This window comes from Perna viridis, chromosome 11 (assembly GCF_037379345.1).
Source record: "Perna viridis isolate PV_CMFRI_1.1 ecotype Kerala chromosome 11, ASM3737934v1, whole genome shotgun sequence".
In the NCBI taxonomy this organism is placed as follows: domain Eukaryota; kingdom Metazoa; phylum Mollusca; class Bivalvia; order Mytilida; family Mytilidae; genus Perna; species Perna viridis.
The window spans coordinates 12,812,514-12,831,603 of record NC_142455.1 but is presented as its reverse complement, the minus strand read 5'-3'; the positions used below and the strand labels follow the sequence as shown (position 1 = coordinate 12,831,603).

The window sequence follows — 19,090 nt, the reverse complement described above, 5'->3', positions numbered from 1 at the left end:
GTCGCAGCATACTGGGGTCACGAATCAACCGTTTCCTGTCTTATAGCGGAAGGGGCTTTTCTTGACACACAGAACAAAAAGATAAGTTGCATTTTGTCATAATATTTTATTAACATGTTGGAAAATATGAAGAATATATCGTCTTTTTTATCTAGCACACTACCTTCATACGAGTGCGCCCCGTGCAGGTCCGGGTGTTAAAAGAATAAACCTGCAGCAGCGCTAAGCTTGTCGTAAAAGGCGACTAAACAGTGCTCAGAAACCTAGCCGGGGGCTAGGCGCTCTGCCCACAGAGCAACTGGGATGTGTGCCCCAGGTGGTGGAATGGGGTACCCCTGGCGTGTTACATGCTGGGGTTGTCAGGCTATAATACGGAAAACCTGACCGCAATCCATAGTGGTGCACCGTGTTGGAAAAAGATGCCACGTTCCTCGCACGTTAAAGAACCCTGCTGTGGTATTCGATAGGAGTAGGAACCTTTGCTCTCCGCCACAGGAGGCTTAATTGCCCGACCTTACCCATCCCCCCTTTTTCCAGTGGCAATCAAAATTTGTCGACCCTATTATCCTTGTGACCCATCCTTTCTTTTTTTCATTTCATGTTCATTGTCTGAATATAGCTGAAATATTGCTGCTCGGACGTTAAACCCCAACAAACAAACATCATACGAGTGCCTTGAAATTGGAGTGAAAAAAATGATATACAATTTTAAAACCGTATTTTTATGAGCAACTCGGCGGGTGTTTCTAGAAAAGCAGAGGACGCTTACCCTACCGGTGCACCTGGTCCATGTTCCCAGTTTTTAGTAGAGTCCGAGTTGCTCATTTGCTTTTTTTACTTTGTATGTATGATTTTAGTTACTTAATGTTCTTTGCTGTGTATGTGTTTTCCATGTCTGGTCTTTGTCCATGGATTACATTCTTTTGATTAACGCTAAGGTAGGGTAAGCGTCCTCTGCTTTTCTAGAAACACCCGCCGAGTTGCTCATAAAAAGTCAAGTCCGGGGTAGACAAACAAGGAAAGGAAAACCATGACCCGTTGAATAAATCAGTTCTCATGGTGCTGATGGATACACAATAACTATCCACGAGTTCATGATGACGACCATAACATTTCTGTAGTGATGACTTCAATCTAACCCTGTTCCTGTTAGAATTCTAGCGTGATACGAAAAGTCTCGGCAAGCTCTGGCATAACGTATGAGTTGTGATATGAACACTCCACACGCAGGAGCCGAAGGGATGTTGCCACAGACGAAAGAAAAGTTGACAATTCTGAATGAAAAGTCATCACGTTTGTCATAAAGTTTGGTCAAAATTTTTCTTTTAACATCGATTTCTAAGTGTAGGTCAAGATATCAGGCTGACTTCACAGTGTCTGTAGTATCCTTTGTCTCATACCCTTTTGGGCAGACGCGACGCATCAAACCCCCGAAACTAGGACTGCCCAAAGACAACACGTCATCTATATAGCGGAAACTGAGATTGAAGGAAAACGATATTCTCTCCCTCTGATCAGATCAACTATAAAGTCAGCCTCATAAGAGTGAAGGAATAGGTGAGCAAGTAAAGGAGCACAATTTGTTCCCATTGGAATGCCGATCGTTTGTTGAAAAACACGTCCACCACACTGGACAAACATGCTGTCGATTAAGAATTCCAGCATTTTGCAAACATCCTCCTCTGTACATTTGGAAGATGATTTGGAATCATTTCTTACAAAGCACGAGGAATCTCTACCAAGAACTATATACCTGCATCCAGCATCCAGGTGCATCATCCCCCCTCGGAAAAATAACGATGCACAATACCCACAAGTCGGGACTCTAACTGAGCATGGGGAACAGAAGTACTGTTATAGTATGTTTTAACCTAGAAGTCTGAATTTTGGAATTGTTTGGATTTTTTGGCATGTAGATAATTTTGAAAATTTCATTCAGGATTACCATTGGTTTGATAATCGACCGGTAATAAAGACGGAATTCATTTTTATTTAATCCAAACATTTAATATAACATAACATTTAGTATATGGCTAATGTAAATAACAGGTTCGGGTGCTGTATTTGAAATTGCAATTTTGTCATGCTGATGTTATTAATTTTTTTTTTCAAAACCAAAATCCTATCTGCGTAAAAGAGAGAGCAAACCATCCATCTTGTTTTTGCAGTAACATAAAACTATAGTAATTACGGTCAAATGTTTACTATTCACATCTAGCAAAAAATACGAAATAACTTTGAAAAATGCATGTTTTATAAGATTTAATCCATTTAACTATATTAAATTGAAAAATGAAATGTCGAATATATTATAGTTACGGTAGGAAATGCTTGATAAAGGCTGATTTAATGTAAATGTATCATTTTAAGGGGAAACTGCACTAGATCTAGCAGAAAAACGTAATAACCAGAATGTTATAAGGTTATTGAAGGTAAATGAATTAATTTACGTCGGTTATTAACACATGTAGTCTTAAGTGGGTGGCTTTTTATAGTTTTATAGTCTTTGTAAGAATCATGCAAAATCTACACATTTCACAAGCATAGCAGGTATATTGTAACTTTATATCTTTAGTGGTATTTATGATTTAAAGACAAATTTAAATTTTTAATTTCAAACATTTTGACGACGGCAGTGATATTTCAAATATACTAGCGTTAATTTTTTCCCCCATTGCCATCTGACTTTATGAAGGAAGTAATCAGTCAAGATCTTTCACGGTCTAAAAACATGAAAAAATTATCAACGCACGACATGAAAGCATACACTTAAAACAAAGACGACTCGATATTTTGTGTTGGTTTTTTGTTATCATATCTATGTTTCTTGTTGTTTTAGTTTGCTTTTGTGTTTCCGCGGAAATAATAGACTGTACTTTCCTTATACACACTCAATTTTATGTAAGAAAAGGGAAAATAAATAAATGTTACATAATAAAAAGATGTAGCTTTACTATTCATACTGAAATAAATGTCCGTGTGTCTATTATATTTACAGAATATCTTAACGTTAGGTAAGATAAACTTTTCCCTGTATTTTTTATATGTTTGTACTATCTTGTCAGTGTTACTACCAGAAATAGTGTTGTCCCGTCATGGTAAAACATTGAATAGTAGTAAAATGAATCAACTTAACTATCGGCAGTATTAGAACCAAAGTCAATAGGAAGATCGACATAAACAAACAAAAAATAGTTCGATACGAGAAGTACTTATGACAAAAACATCTAGAAGTGCTACTATGCATAATCCAAGGAATGAAGAATCAGAATTGTAGGTGTTTTAAATTTTGTGATATTGCCAATTACACTGAGGAGAATGTTAGATCAATTAAAATCTTGGTTACAGTCAATAAAACAAATTAAGTATCACTTGGTAAACATAATTCTTATTTTTATTTCCATAAGGATTTCTCCCTATGATGAGGTCTGACAAAATTTTATCAGATCTAATGAAAAAAGGATCCTACAAGTCGTATGACAACAAGGTTTACTTTTCTGGACCATGCATGGTGGGTAAGACGACACTAGCAAGCGTATTTATAGGAGATGAGATTCCTAAGACATGGTTATCTACCAATGGCTTGACATTGTTTTTCGGAAGAAATGGCATTGACCTTGAACACAAAACAATGATTCCTTTACAAAACGTATGTACTAGCTATGTAAAAATGAAAGTAATGAATTTATTTTCGTAACATACTTTAAACTTCAATTGATAAATTGGCTTCAGCAATTTGTGACAGAACAAACCATCATTAGATGATGCATTATATTTTTTTGGATTATTACTTTTTGAAACTTCTGAGCAATAGTATTTATCAAATATAAAATATTAGCATTTGTTAAGGAAAAGGACGCAAACATTTTTGACATTCGCTAAAAAGGCTATATCAATTTTATCTAAACATCTTATTTTAAATCAATAAAGTAAACCAGTTACATGTAACATAATATATTTTAGAAAATGGAAGAGCAACAACAATCAATTCAGAAAAAGGACGCACTTGAAAAACTAGGGCGATGTGAAATACAAGATAGCATGAACACATATGAAGAATATATTACCCATCAAAGCTCACAGACTGAAGAAAAACAAAGCTACAAAGAAAATAAAGAAAAACCCATGATTCACCAACTCGAACATGATGAAGAATCTTACTCAACACAGCTTATAAGAGAGGATGAAGAAACTTATCTCACCCCCTATACAACAAGCAAAATGGCCAATTTTTCTTATCCTAAATTTATGGAAAAGAAAAACAATATCAATGCATATTCCGTTCACCAAACAAAGGAGTCCATTCGTGAACAGATAATGAAACAAGTAAGGAGTGGGAGATACAACATGAAGATAGCCCCATCTGACCTGGTTGACTTTGGTGGGCAAAGATGCTTTGATTTGACACATCAACTGTTCATTCAATACAAGGGGACGTTTGTCCTCCTCTTTGATGGTAGCGAGGGGTTGTTGGTTGCAACAGATCAACCCGATATCACAGCCATTGGTAATTTCAATATAGGTTTTGATCGTGAATCAATTGTTTTATGCACTTTTTCCAATCTAGTCCTTTATTTCTTTCAGAAATATTAAGACGTTTCCGTAACAATATTTCGTCTGAATATAGCTGAAATTTTGCATTATGCATCATTTTCTGTTTTTACACTTTCGCTTTTTATAATATTTTTTCTTCCCTTGTTTGTTTTTAATTTTAAAAATATCAAATGAGAATTTTGATGAATGTTAAATGTCAAGTATGTTAAGATGAAAAATAACAGTGACCTGAAAGCTTACCAATTAATATAAACTATATCAATGTTTAATGTTGTTTGTCATTTCCAGAAACACTTATTCACTGGGTAGACTCTGTACTGATGTGTTGCAATTTTGGTGAAGACATTATGCCAGTAATTCTGTTTGGCGCAACACATAAAGATAAAGTTCCACAGGTAAATTTGATTAAATATCGTGATATAAGTCTTTTTGTTATTTTGGTTGTATTTCTAATGACATATTAAATGTTTTACGTGATATATGAAATGATAGTCGAAAACAAAAACGAGAAAAAACATTAAAAAATGCGTGTTTGAATTGCATTGAATTTTTACCCATATTACATTTGACAAAAATCAGAGACAACAAGTTTGACAAACCAAGACGTCTTTTATATTACTTTTTCAGCTCTTCTATGACATAAACTTTCAACATTTCTCATTTACCCTGGTCATTAATGTTCTTTGACCCAATTTAGTTCTCAATGCCACTATCCAAGGTCTTCTTATCGCATAAACACATATAATTAATGCGTGTTTCAAAATCAAACAGTCATTATTTTCATTTAATACTAGCCCCGTTCAGGTCCGGGTGTCAAAAGAATAGCCCTGCAGCAGCGCTAAGCTTGTCGTAAAAGGCGACTAAATAGTGTTGAGAACTCCGGCTAGGGCGCTCTGCCCACAGAACAACTGGGATGTGTGCCCCAGGTGGTGGAATGGGGTACCCCTGGCGTGTTACATGGTGAGGTTGTCAGGCTATAATGCGTAAACCCTGACCGCAAACCAAAGTGGTGCACCGTGTTGGGAAAGATGCCACGTTCCTCGCACGTCAAAGAACCCTACTGCGGTATTCTCCCGGAGTAGGAACCATAGGGCTCTGCCACAGGAGGCTAAATTGCCCGACCCTACCCACCTCTCCCTATTTCCAGTGGCAATCAAAATTTGTCGACCCCATCGTCCTTGTGTCCCATCCCTTTTTCATTTTATCATCATTTCATATTCATTTTATCATCAATTTCATGTTCATCGTCTGAATATAGCTGAAATATTGCTGCTCGGACGTTAAACCCCAACAAACAAACAAACATTTAATATTATATTAACATTTACAGATAAAGTAAAATTTAATTATTGTCAATTAGTTCCACATCAGTTAAAATAGTACATTTACGGTTCCCTATGCCTCATTTTTAATCCTCAATGACGGAATGACTTTTTTTTTTGTTGGAATTAGTATAATATTGAGACTTCCTTAATGAATACTTTAATGCTATTTTAGTTCTTTTTATTCTCCAATGACTAAGAGATGTAATTTGTATTTCAGGAAAGACAAGAAAGTCTGAGAAAGGATTACATAAATGAATTAACAACAAGGTTTAATAAACATAGACATACAAGTCATATCCGTTACAACGATCTTTTTTTTATGAACGCAACAGATCCAAATGACTCAGAAATAAAACGGCTACAAAATACGTTAGTTGAAATAGCTTTGAGGCAACCAACCTGGGGACAAATGATGCCAGTAGCTTGGGTTCCACTAGAGTTGTCGATTTCCGACTTATGTGAACAGGGGACAACCATACTTCGGAAAGATGAATTAACAGAGATAAATCAGAATAACGAAGATCTTGCGATCTCCAGTGAACAACTAGAGGTTTTCATTACCAAACAACACTCTTTAGGGAAATTAATGTACTTCAATCAACCCGGACTGAACCAGTTTATAGTCATCCAACCGACGTCAATGGTAAATATCTTAAGATCCTTTATCACAGATAAACTATTTTGGCCAGAAGATGTACGGATTGAGAACATATTTGAGCGATTGCATCAAACAAGTATGATCAGGAAAGAAGACTTGTATATTATTTGGTCACAGGACCCTTTTGACAAGATTCTGCCAACAGATGAACATAAAGATTTTGCGATATGTTTGTTGATTCACCTTGAGGTTTTAGTGGAGTCGAAAAACTTCAAAAATGAAAATATTTCAAACCACTACTTAGTACCATGCATGGTGAAGAAACGCGCTCCAAAAGAAATGATGAACATCCCAAATCTAGCCGGTCGATCCATTTGCCTCTCTTACAATTTGAAGAATTTGGACATTCCATCCGCTCTAGCCTTTAAACTTATAGGAGCAGTAACCAGCATATGGAGTTTGAAGAAAACAAATGAACAATTATGCTTATATTTTCAAGCAGCTGTGCTGGAAGTAGATGCCCAAACTGACATGAGACTATTTATGGAGAGAAACTGTGTTACTGTGTGTTTAGTACACAATACATCAAACGATCAAATATCCCCTGACGTTGCAGCAAGTATTCAAGAATGCTTGACACAAGCTTTAAAAGGAGTGATAGAATTCTATCTTCGCACGTTTGGAAAATATCAACCCAACTACTGTGTAGAAAGCATGTATGATATCGAGTTTGGCATTATTTGTAAGAACAATGATAGATGTTTTATTTCTGAGCACTCACTAGGAAAGACGCAAAGGTGGAAATGTAAGAAACATGGGATTGAACATGACACAAAATATCTCCTGTATTGGATATTTGAAAAGGTATTTTATCATGCATTTTCGAAAGATTTCTTTACAATTTTTCCCCCAGTCATATGCAAATAGAACAAAACGACAAAGGAGTTCACTAAACAAAAAAATGACAGCAATAATTGTTGATAGGAATGTTTAAATAACAAACATATCAAATGTGATAAAGACTTTAAAAACATTATGTTCATTATGCTTAAATAGAGATAATCGGATAACTAACTTAACGAATGGACATAATGTAAAAAGGTAATAAAAATACATTCGAGTTATCTTTCTTTTCACAGAAATGTCCTAAAATAGATGAGTTCTAGATCTTGATACGAACCTTCTTGATGCAACAAGTCCCAAATTTACATTCTATTTATTCCCCTTTCCTTAGTTTCGTCAAATAAGTTAGTTTGCAGATTACATAAATTTCAAGGAAAGTGCAAAACGCGTTAATGATATGGGATTTGTATGCAATGGTAGGGTTCAAACTTTGGTGAATGATTAGAAGGGATGAAATCTTGAATTAGTTTGATTTTTCTCAGAAATCTGTTCACGGGAAACAGATTTTTCAGAAGGGGGAGGGGTAATTAAAAAAAACCACCCAACTATTTAGGCTTGGACACTGCCTCAGTCTCTAATTACATTCCTACAAACCTTACAAATGATTAGTGGTAAGTGGTAAGGTGGTTAGGGTTGGGATTGATTTTAAAAGAAATTGGTCTAATTGTGGAGGGTGGGGAGAGTTTAGAGAAAAAAAAAATAGAAGTCCTGTTTGTCACAGGAGCCCTCGGGCCATTTGTTAGTAGTATAACTTTTCTAGTAAATCAAATGTGTCTGTAAGATACTAATGATGATCCTGCTCGCTAGACTTGCCAAATTAAGAACATGTTTTTTTTGTTGTATGAAGACATGGTCTTCAGATTCAGAAAGATTATGTATTGTTGGTTGAAGCAGTAAATATTTGGTATGTTAGGCTAAGCACTGCAAAAATACTTGCGATGAGAAAAAGAAGACTAATGGACGGACTGACGGACACATACAAAATGTTAATACCTCAATAACAAATCCTTATGCTTGGGGTATATTTCTGACAAAGGTTACAAAGTCCAACTATCACCCAGTTCCGTAATATTCCACAAAAAACCAGGTCGTATGACCTTGCACACCATCATTATGTGTAGAAACATCCTGCAAAAATATTTTAGATGTAGTTTAAAGGCTACAGGAGTAGATAGCCAAACAAGCCATATAGCCCTATTTCTGATGAAAATGGATAAGTCTAACTATCACCAATTATCCGTAATATTTCACGAAGATCAAACTCCTTCAGCTGTGCACACATTCATCATGTGTAGAAATATCCTGTAAAATATTTTAAATGTAGTTCAAAAACTAAGTGGAGATAGCCGGACAAGCCATGATCCATATATTTCTGAGTAAAATGACTAAGTGTAACTATCACCAATTTCCGTAATAATTCACGAAAATCAAAATCTTTGGGAATGTACACCTTCATCGTGTGTAGAAATATTCTGTAAAATGTTTTAAAAGTAGTTCAAAAACTGTACGAGAAGATAGCCGGACAAGCCATGATCATGTGTAATCCAGACGGACGGAAGAACGAACAGTCAGGGGTAAATTAATATGCCCCCTTCGACTGTCTCGGGGGCATACAATAATAATTTAGGCTTGTCACCTGGTTTGTGCCTCTCCTTTCTAATGGATTCCGTTCAATCATGCTGAATATTTAATAGCAATACAACTTGTATTTATTCATAAAATTAATAATAAAATCAATGACGAAGTTACAGCATATATTGGTTTGAGAGTGTTGACAATTTGTATCTCGTGGTTAGTACAGAAGTGATAACGTGACTTGAGTCACCAATATACCAAAAGTAAAGAAAATATATAATTATGTAAATTAAATTAAATCTAACAAAACTAATTTAATTGGTACACTATCAAATATGCAGCACCACTAGTGATTGCTCCCACTATCAAATATGCAGCCCCGCTAGTATATAATCCATATAAGAATGATCCCAGCTTTGAGGGTGCCTCGATTTAACTCTTTTTTTAAAAAATGAAATCGAATATATCACTATTTACTGCTTACCAATCACTTGACAAATGATGAATCTAATTGGACTGAAAGTGAAATTACAGCAACCTTGAAATCGCTAGATAAATGCTTCAGTACCATTATGTTTAAAAATCAGGCAATAAGTGGTACATCATTATTCTCAACTTGGTCTTTTTAAACTTAAATATATTCACTACATCTAATCATGAAGCAGCTGTTACTTAGATTGTCTGCTTGTTTATAGGGAAAATGTGTTTCCTAACACTTTTCCATCAAATATCTTACAAAGACAAACTTTACACTTCTGGAGGTTATGAAATAAAAATACTTGGATAATGCAATAAAATCCGTGTGTTTTTTTTTTCTTCAGGTGCCACAATTTATTCACATTTTGCCTTATTCTTAGACGGAGATGTACTTATTTGCGATAACACTAGGAACACGAATTTCCCCATGCTTTCTATTGTCTGTCTGGCGATGTCAAGGTCGCAGTAGTTTCACTTTTGGTCCAAGCGATTATCGAAATTGAGTAAGAATGGTAAAATCTGGGATCACCCTTGTATAGGCTATATAATTATGGGGCGTCATATTTGATAGTAGGAGCAAGCCCCTGGGCTTCAACCATAAGAATGATGCACGAGAATATCGTCTGGAAGACAACTATTTGTATTGTTAATTATATTCTGTAGATCCAGACCGATATTTAGCATATTGATCATATTCTGTTTGCAAAGGGAGATACTTTTAACCAGAAAAAAAATGAAAATGTTACCAGTAAAATAGTTTTCCCTTATCTTCATAAAACATGTAAATACGATTAAAATAATAAATCATTAAAGATTATCTATCGAAATCCAGCTGTGAAAAAAGTAAACGAAAAGCATAATCAGAATCAAAATGCAAGTTTTCTTGTACTGTGTACATACTGTATTGTGAAAAGCGAGTATGCTTACACAAAAGACGATACTTTCTTTGGACCACAAATAAGCATAGAATTCACGTTTGATATATAATACTAAACAAGTTGCTTATTTTTTTCAAACTTAATGTATATCTGCTTTGAATCTTTACTGCAACAGTGTTTCACAAAACTTGAAATAAGGGAGATAACCATAATTTAAAATACTGACTCTTTTGATATTCTTTCGTTGGGTAAGAACGTTTGGTACGTATTGTGATTATCCGATTATCTCTAATAGGTACTAACTACGTACACTGTATATGGCAACATCTTTAACTGCTACGACCACCAAGTACAGTTCGTTTTGTATATTTAAAAACTATTATTATGTTTGTCAACAAACAGTAAACGCGCTTGATTACGACGTATAATTCTGTCTGTCAAAGTTTGTTATTTTTCAGAGTAGCAAATGTTGTGAATCAGATTGCAGTGGTATGTATACTAATGCAAATGATAACATGAATATACATAAATTGCTAAAATGTGGTAAAATCTTCGAAACAAGTTTTAGTAGATGTATTTTCATTTGAAAGAATACTAATCTTTGTTGGAACACGCAAATATTAACCGTATTTCCGGATAGATTTTCTTAACAGTCGACGAATCGTATTTTAAGCTAAATCCATTAAAAATGTCTTTCATTGGAAACGGGGCAATTTTCTTTGAACATGTCGAAAAGTACCGACAAAGGCAATTATAATTAAACTGAAAATAAGAAAAAGCGTAGAATATTTTGAGAATGTAACAACACAAAATTATACAAGCCAGATGAAAACATATCGAGGAATCGTGATTTTTCTAAAACTGACAGTATTGACAAGACAAGAGAATTTTGCAAAAAAATGGTGATCCGGTCATAGTAGATTATTTTGAAATTCTTACACAAATTCATATTTTAAATTTATATTTCATAAATTTCAAAAATTTAATACGCAAAAATAAAACAAACAAAAAAATGAAAACAACAACAAACAGCCTGTCACCATCAAGAATATAACGACATGATAAATGAAAACTAATGTAAACCTATAAGAAAATGTATATCCGGAATAACATAATTTGAAAATGAAATGATAGATAAATTTATCAAGAAACTTCCAACTACATGTGTAATATGGAAATATGGAGGTAGGTGTTGGGGTATTTGTCAGGTTATGGTAAATGAGGAAATCAAATCGGTATTCATTGACAATTTGGCATTTGATACATATGATTAATTTTGATTTTAAGGATAACATTACAACATTCAAGATGCAGCATGTAAAATGATTGTTTTACGCATGCGAGGCGACGGTAAATATCAATTAGGCCTTAGGAATAAAAGATCGGGATTTGAAGGTTTAACTTATTAAATTGTTTTTTTTTTTCACTCACAGGTTTAGCAGCCTTTAAATTAGACAAACAACCTTCAGATAAGCAACTTGTTCGATTGGCGAAACAAATGAATCAAATTAAGTTTAGAGAATTTATGATTCACCTGGGTTTTACAGCAAATGAGGTCGATGAAACAAGATCCCGTTATGAACGAAATAAACCACTAGAACAGAATGCTATGATGCTATTTACATGGAAGGAAAAGGAGACAATTCCAGACCTAAAGTTAAAAGATTTTCTACCTGCTATAGAAAGTATTGGTTATTCCCAACATCTTTTATGCCAGGTATTTTGGAATCTTTTAGAAAACAATGTTGATATTAAATTGAAGCAGTGTTGAGTGTATGTTTAAAAAGAGTATATGTTCGAAGTAAGACAGACAACCCCATAATGGAGAATAATGTGTCTTGAGAGGTGAAGGCATCAGACAATGGTATTGAATAATATTTTTTAAGTCTTATAAAATTAGAAGATCTTTCATTTTTGCACTTCAATAAATGCACGTTTTTTGGCAATATCAGATTTTTTCACAGCACCTAAAGTATAAATGGGGGCAAGAGTTCACATTTAGCATAAAACGCATTGGTTTCTGTATGTATATTCACAAGGCAAATAACCGAGGAGTATTTCAACGTCAACATTACGATTGATTATGTCGATTAAAATTTGATATTTTCTTTTGGTTTGCTCGTTAAGTCTTGCGTTTCGATAATCATTCGTAATATTTTGTTATTGTTTTTTTTTCTTTTTATATTTTCATCTGGGGAAGCCATATACGTTAAAGCATTCAAATTACATCGTATAATTCGTTGATAAACATAATAAGAGTGGATTTTATTTATTTACGTGATCTTTTAGTCATTTTTCTTTAAGGTCTTTGGGGAGGACACAAGTAGCATACTAGGTAAGTTACAAATAGGTTCTAACTGATAACCACACTTTATCTGTTTACTTAAAAAATCATCTTTATGTATGTTTCGTTTCCAAATTTTGTTAGAAATAGCCAGAAATAGTATAGTTTAATAACCTTGAAATTTAAACATACATATTATTAAACATATAAAGTTTCAATGAAAAATAACACGATTAAATATTTTGAAACAATAACTTCATATCATCATGTAATGTAAGTTGGTCTAAAACGTAATACAAGATCATCATTTATCAATTTTCAATATCTTGATAAATTCATTTTCAGTTTTGGGAGAGAAAAAATTGTACGACACCCCAAATGATGATATTTTAGAGGATCTCCCAACTAAAATGGGGAATTGTGTAATTCAACTTGGCATTGAACTCGGATTAACCATCTATGACGTAGAAGAAGTGATCTACAACAATTATGGAAAAATGAGGGATCAGATTAAAGGGATCTTAACCAAGTGGAAACATATGGAGAATCCGAAACCGACAATGTTCAGATTGATGACTGCTGTCAAGGAATGCAAATCGGGTGGATTCGCTTTTCTTTGTGGAAGTTTGCACAAGTAATAATTCATTATTATGTTGAGTAGACGCTGCTTTTTTATGATATACTTTGTATCATATATTAGGTTATCGGCCTTGAATTTATTTCAATCTTCCAAACTGATTGTTTTTTCTCTCTCCAATAAATGTGATATTTAGCTTTTTCACTTCAGATAGCACTTTAAACACGCTATCTTGATATTATTTTTTTCTTTATCATCCACCCCGTGCAGGTCCGGGTGTTAAAAGAATAGGCCTGCAGCAGCGCTAAGCTTGTCGTAAAAGGCGACTAAATAGTGCTCAGAACTCTAGCCGGGGGCTAGGGCGCTCTGCCCACATAGCAACTGGGTTGTGTGCCCCAGGTGGTGGAATGGGGTACCCCTGGCGTGTTACATGCTGGGGTTGTCAGGCTATAATACGGAAAACCTGACCGCAAACCATCGTGGTGCACCGTGTTGGGAAAGATGCCACGTTCCTCGCGCGTTAAAGAACCCTACTGTGGTATTCTCCCGGAGTAGGAACCATAGGGCTCCGCCACAGGAGGCTAAATTGCCCGACCCTACCCACCTCTCCCTATTTCCAATGGCGATCCAAATTTTTCGACTCCATTGTCCTTGTGTCCCATCCCTTTTTCATTTGATCATCATTTCATGTTCATTTTATCATCATTTTATCATCATTCGAATATGGTCCTTCTGGTCACGTCGTTACGGGAGATTTAACCATTATCGAAAACGAATCTCTGCGTAATATCCTTTCTAAAGGTCCCTAGGAACCACGCTCCATAAATTGGAATTATAACTTTAAAGTTCTTATGGATGCCGTCGAGGACTATGCAAGAAAATGGATAAAACGAGAACAAGACATCGATTCTCTGTCAGAGTGGTTGAAGGCCGTGAGGTCTTTAATTTTGAAACGAATGAAAGTTTTAAGTAGGTCAATGAGTGCCAAGGCTATATCAGTTTTCAAAGACCCCGATGTAGCAAAAACATTGTCTACTATACATGACAAATATGTTGTCGTACCAGCAGACAAAGCCCAAAACAACATTGTTTTGTCTGCAAAACATTTTATATCCAATGTTTATTATCAGAGGTAGACGTAGAAAATAATAGCAGTTTGAAATTTAAATATAGTTTTAAAGTTTTAAATAATAAGACCTACACTGCTACCACTCTTTCCAAAGAAGAGATTGTGGAAAACCATAAATCTGTGCTATCCTCTTTTGGTCTCTCTGCCAAGGACGATGATTGTGATTTACCGTCTATGTACTGGATTCCTAAACTTCACAAGAATCCATACAAACATCGTTTCATAGCTGGATCTGCAAAATGTACCACCAAACATCTTTCAAAACTTTTAACTTCTGTACTCACAACTGTCAAAGATGATCTACAGTCCTACCACAACACTTGTTACTCCCGTAGTGGTATTAATTCAATGTGGATCCTGAAAAATTCAAAAGATCTTTTGGAGACAATCAGTTCAAGACTATTATCTGAATATAATAGCATTAAAACCTATGATTTTTCAACACTGTATACTTCTATTCCCCATACTCAGTTAAAATCCCGACTTAAAAACATTATACATCGTTGTTTTTCCAAAAAAGATGGTACACCTAGATACAAATATATAGTTCTTGGTAGAGATTCCTCATACTTTGTAAGAAATAATTCCAAATCATCTTCCAAATATACAGAGGAAGATGTTTACAAAATGCTGGAATTTTTAATCGACAACATATTTGTCCAGTGTGGTGGACGTGTTTTTCAACAAACGGTCGGCATTCCAATGGGAACAAATTGTGCTCCTTTACTAGCTGACCTATTCCTTCACTCTAAAGAGGCTGACTTTATAGCTGATCTGATCAGAAAGAAAGAATATTGTTTGGCTAGATCCTTCAATCTCAGTTTCCGCTATATAGATGACGTGTTATCTTCAAACAATTCTAATTTCGGGGATTTGATACATCGCATCTACCCAAAAGAGCTTCAGATAACAGATACTACAGACACTGTGAAGTCAGCCTCATATCTTGACCTGCACTTAGAAATCGATGGTAAAGGAAAACTATTGACCAAACTTTACGACAAACGTGATGACTTTTCATTCAGAATTGTCAACTTTCCTTTCATCTGTGGCAACATCCCTTCGGCTCCTGCGTATGGAGCGTTCATATCACAACTCATACGTTATGCCAGAGCTTGCCGAAACTACGCAGACTTTTTGTATCGCGCTAGAACTCTAACAAATAGGCTTCTGGAACAGGGTTATGTTGCTACAAGATTGATGTCATCACTACAGAAGTTTTATGGTCGTCATCATGAACTCGTGGTTCGTTATGGTGTATCCATCAGCACCATGAAAACTGAAACTGATTTATTCAACGGGTCATAGTTTTCATTTCCTTGTTTGTCTACCCCGGACATGACTTTTTATGAGCAACTCGGCGGGTGTTTCTAGAAAAGCAGAGGACGCTTACCCTACCGGTGCACCTGGTCCATGCTCCCAGTTTTTAGTGGAGTCCGAGTTGCTCATGTACTTTTGTTACTTTGTATGTATGATTTTAGTTACTTTATGTTCATTGTTGTGTATGTCTGTTTTCCATGTCTGGTCTTTGTCCCTGGATTACATTCTTTTGATTACCCTATAACCTTGGTTCCCTTGATTACTCTTTCATGTTTAGTTTATCATCAATTTCATTACCATCGTCTGAATATAGTTGAAATATTACTGCTCGGACGTGAAACCCCAACAAACAAACAAAATATTTTGTCAATTTTAAACTAGAACCTGGTCTTACTTCAAACGTACCTTTCCTTACTATTTTGGAAACAATTAAAATTTTGGTCACATGTTGATCATCGACAAAAATACTTATACGTTACTTTTCAATTGTTTTCGTAACATTTCCAGCATTATATTATGTTCATTTCAAAATCATGTATTTTCAATTTTAGATGCCAAAAAGAGCACTGAAAAATGTAAGTACAAAACAATTTTTATGAAAAGTTTGAAATTTATGTCCCCATTCCATGTCCCCATTCCACTTAAACGAATATTATCATAGTAGAAGGTGCGCCAGAAGGAAGAGCAATATCCAATTTTTGTTTGTTTGTGTTTTTGTTGTTGTTGTTTTTGCTTGTTGGTTTGTATGTTTGTTTTTTTCTGAGGGGGAGGTGATTTTACTAGTAACTTGAGTATACAACTTTCGTTCTTCTGCTGGTTAAGAATTGAGATGTAAGGCCTAGCTTGCGACGCAACGATTGTATAGTAAGATCAAACATATAAATCATGATGGCTCATATAAGACCGAGAGATTTATGTGTATTTGGTAAGTAAAGGTGAAAACAGTAAGTAGTAAGAATCCGCCAAGGAAACTTTCTGGCATTTTTTAACCATTACGTCCTTTTTAATGTCACCTTACTTTACTTTTCCTCCTTGTAAGATGTTGCATAAAGCGTTCACGCAGACTGTTCATCCTCCTCTATCCTTTGTCAATGATCTGGTAACATTCCACTTCTCCATCCTTGTTTGATATTAGTTGCTCTTCTTTAACTTGTTTGGCTTTTCTCTTGGTAATTCCTCTATTGTGACAACATGTGTTTATCCTAGTATCCTAGTCCACTTTCTCTCTTGTTTTACGTCTGATGTTCTAGGTGTTGGCAATTACATATACTGTCATTTTTAAGTAAGCGTTTCGATTATGCGTAATATAAGTTTTTTTTCTATTCAAGGTCTGTATGTTCCCATATGTTTCTTATCCATTATACTGCCATTGATAAAGATGTCTGCATGCCATATGTTTCGTCCCATCCTCTTAAAAAGTTTCTTTGTGGATATCAAGATCCTATCGCAGATTATTCCGTCACTACGGAACAATTAATAACGGTTTTTTTATTGGTCGTCTAGTCTAATGCTGTGCTGATTTAAATTTTACCGATTTTGAGTTATACTGATACAATTAAGGCCATTATTGAAGCGGGGGAAGGATCTCGGCTAGCCATACAACCTGGTTCAACACAGTATATCACTAAATTTAAAATGCCAGTTCGAAAATACAATTATACCAGTTATATATATTGCATATTTCGGTGTGCTGCACACGTGTTTTAAGTAGTAACCTCTCACCAGCAACATTAGAATCAAATAAGATATAAATTCAAAAATTAGTTGTATACAAGAAGTACTCATAACCAAAAATATCAAAATAGAAAGCCAAAATCCATCACCACAAAGTTCTACCACGTGTAATGGAATTAATCACATGTGAGGAACATAGCGCTAATTTAATCTTTTTCGGTTTATCATTCAATTTGGATTTACCAATTTGTACGATGTGGTATCTCTCTTCATGATTTGCTATTAACAGTTCTGTAATTTTGTTATTACCTCAGATTTTCTTTGAGCGATCTGTTTTTTTTTATGTTACTTCCTCCTCGATCCTCCTACGACAATGAGAACTCTCGCGTATTTTGATGATTCTGATGCCAGCGTTTTCCTGAACAGTAACACGGGTCAAAGCAAAGGTCTTTGATTAATACCCTTAAAGTAGGAATTCTTTAATCATACCTTTTGTGTCAAAACCAGTTGATGTGTCCATAATGAGATATATAAAAGTCCCTATGCTATGCGTCAAAAAGTTATTTGCTATTTTCTGTCAATTTTACACATGAAAATGGCTTATTTTCCAATAAAACTTTTAGTCCCGTGCAGGTCCGGTTGTTAAAAGAATAGGCCTGCAGCAGCGCTAAGCTTGTCGTAAAAGGCGACTAAATAGTGCTCAGAACCCTAACCGGGGGCTAGGACGCTCTGCCCACAGAACATTTGGGATGTGTGACCCAGGTGGTGGAATGGGGTACCCCTGGCGTGTTACATGCTGGGGTCGTCAGGCTATAATACGGAAAACCTGTCCGCAAACCATAGTTGTGCACCGTGTTGAGAAAGATGCCACGTTCCTCGCACGTTAAAGAACCCTACTGTGGTATTCTCCCGGAGTAGGAACCATAGGGCTCCGCCACAGGAGGCTAAATTGCCCGACCCTACCCATTTCTCCCTATTTCCAGTGGCAATCAAAATATGTCGACCCCATTATCCTTGTGTCCCATCCCTTTTTCATTTTATCATCATTTCATGTTCATTTTATCAATTTCATGTTCATCGTCTGAATATAGTTGAAATATTGCTGCTCGGACGTCAAACCCCAACAAACAAACAACAAACAAACCAATAAAACGTGGGTCGTGCCAACCCAATGCACCCGTCTGGATATGCCACTGTATGATATTGGCTCATCTTACAAAATTTCTGATATAAACACTGAACTATTTATTCTCAATTTTGGATCTCTCAATGTAATATACACATTTATCAATTACTACTTTTCTTTTAGGTCAATCTGGAGAGTTCGGACGCCATTCATTGGATCGGGTATTTCCTGTCAGTACACAAGTGATATTTGACCCACCATTCTCGTCGACACCTTCTTTTGTGTACGGAATTCGTCTGCTGGTTGCGAGTAGCAACGCTGGAGTTCGAGCAGATGCTTCCACCTCATCGTTAACCAGAACTAGCGCAACGATTAAACTGACGACATGGGCATCAACGGTTTTATATGGTCTTAGAGTTACATGGATGGCCTGTCCAAAATAGAATTAAAAGAAATTCATATATATATCTTTTATCAATAAAGTATTTTCTACCTAACATTAAGTCGTTTTGCTTGTTTTTATTCAAATAACTAAGACATACTGGTTGATGGTGTTTTGAATGTACGTCTGCCCTTTGTCCATCTTTAGATAATTGGTTAGTTAATTGTCGATCCCTGTAAGAATCAGGCGGTTGGTGAAACATTATATGAAACTACCACTATTTTGAAT

The 19,090-nt window shown here is 35.3% G+C and overlaps 1 protein-coding gene across 4 annotated transcripts; it reads left to right on the top strand.

Moving 5' to 3' along the window:
• The first annotated feature begins 10 nt into the window (after positions 1-10).
• LOC148603032 (uncharacterized) lies at positions 11-18,917 on the top strand. Of its 4 annotated transcripts, XM_088551646.1 has the most exons (12): positions 11-81; positions 2,370-2,432; positions 2,999-3,014; positions 3,408-3,649; positions 3,964-4,507; positions 4,843-4,949; positions 6,097-7,341; positions 10,769-10,799; positions 11,744-12,027; positions 12,615-12,645; positions 12,940-13,228; positions 18,604-18,917. In XM_088551646.1, the coding sequence occupies exons 4-12, from the start codon at positions 3,419-3,421 to the stop codon at positions 18,671-18,673; spliced, it is 2,832 nt and encodes a 943-aa protein (XP_088407772.1). In that variant the 5' UTR covers positions 11-81; positions 2,370-2,432; positions 2,999-3,014; positions 3,408-3,418; the 3' UTR covers positions 18,674-18,917. The 4 variants fall into 4 exon arrangements, with proteins under 4 accessions (XP_088407772.1, XP_088407771.1, XP_088407770.1 ...); XM_088551644.1 differs by lacking the exons at positions 11-81; positions 2,370-2,432 and adding an exon at positions 16,172-16,195 and having other exon boundaries at positions 2,824-3,014; XM_088551645.1 differs by lacking the exons at positions 11-81; positions 2,999-3,014 and having other exon boundaries at positions 1,168-2,432.
• Positions 18,918-19,090: the final 173 nt, after the last annotated feature.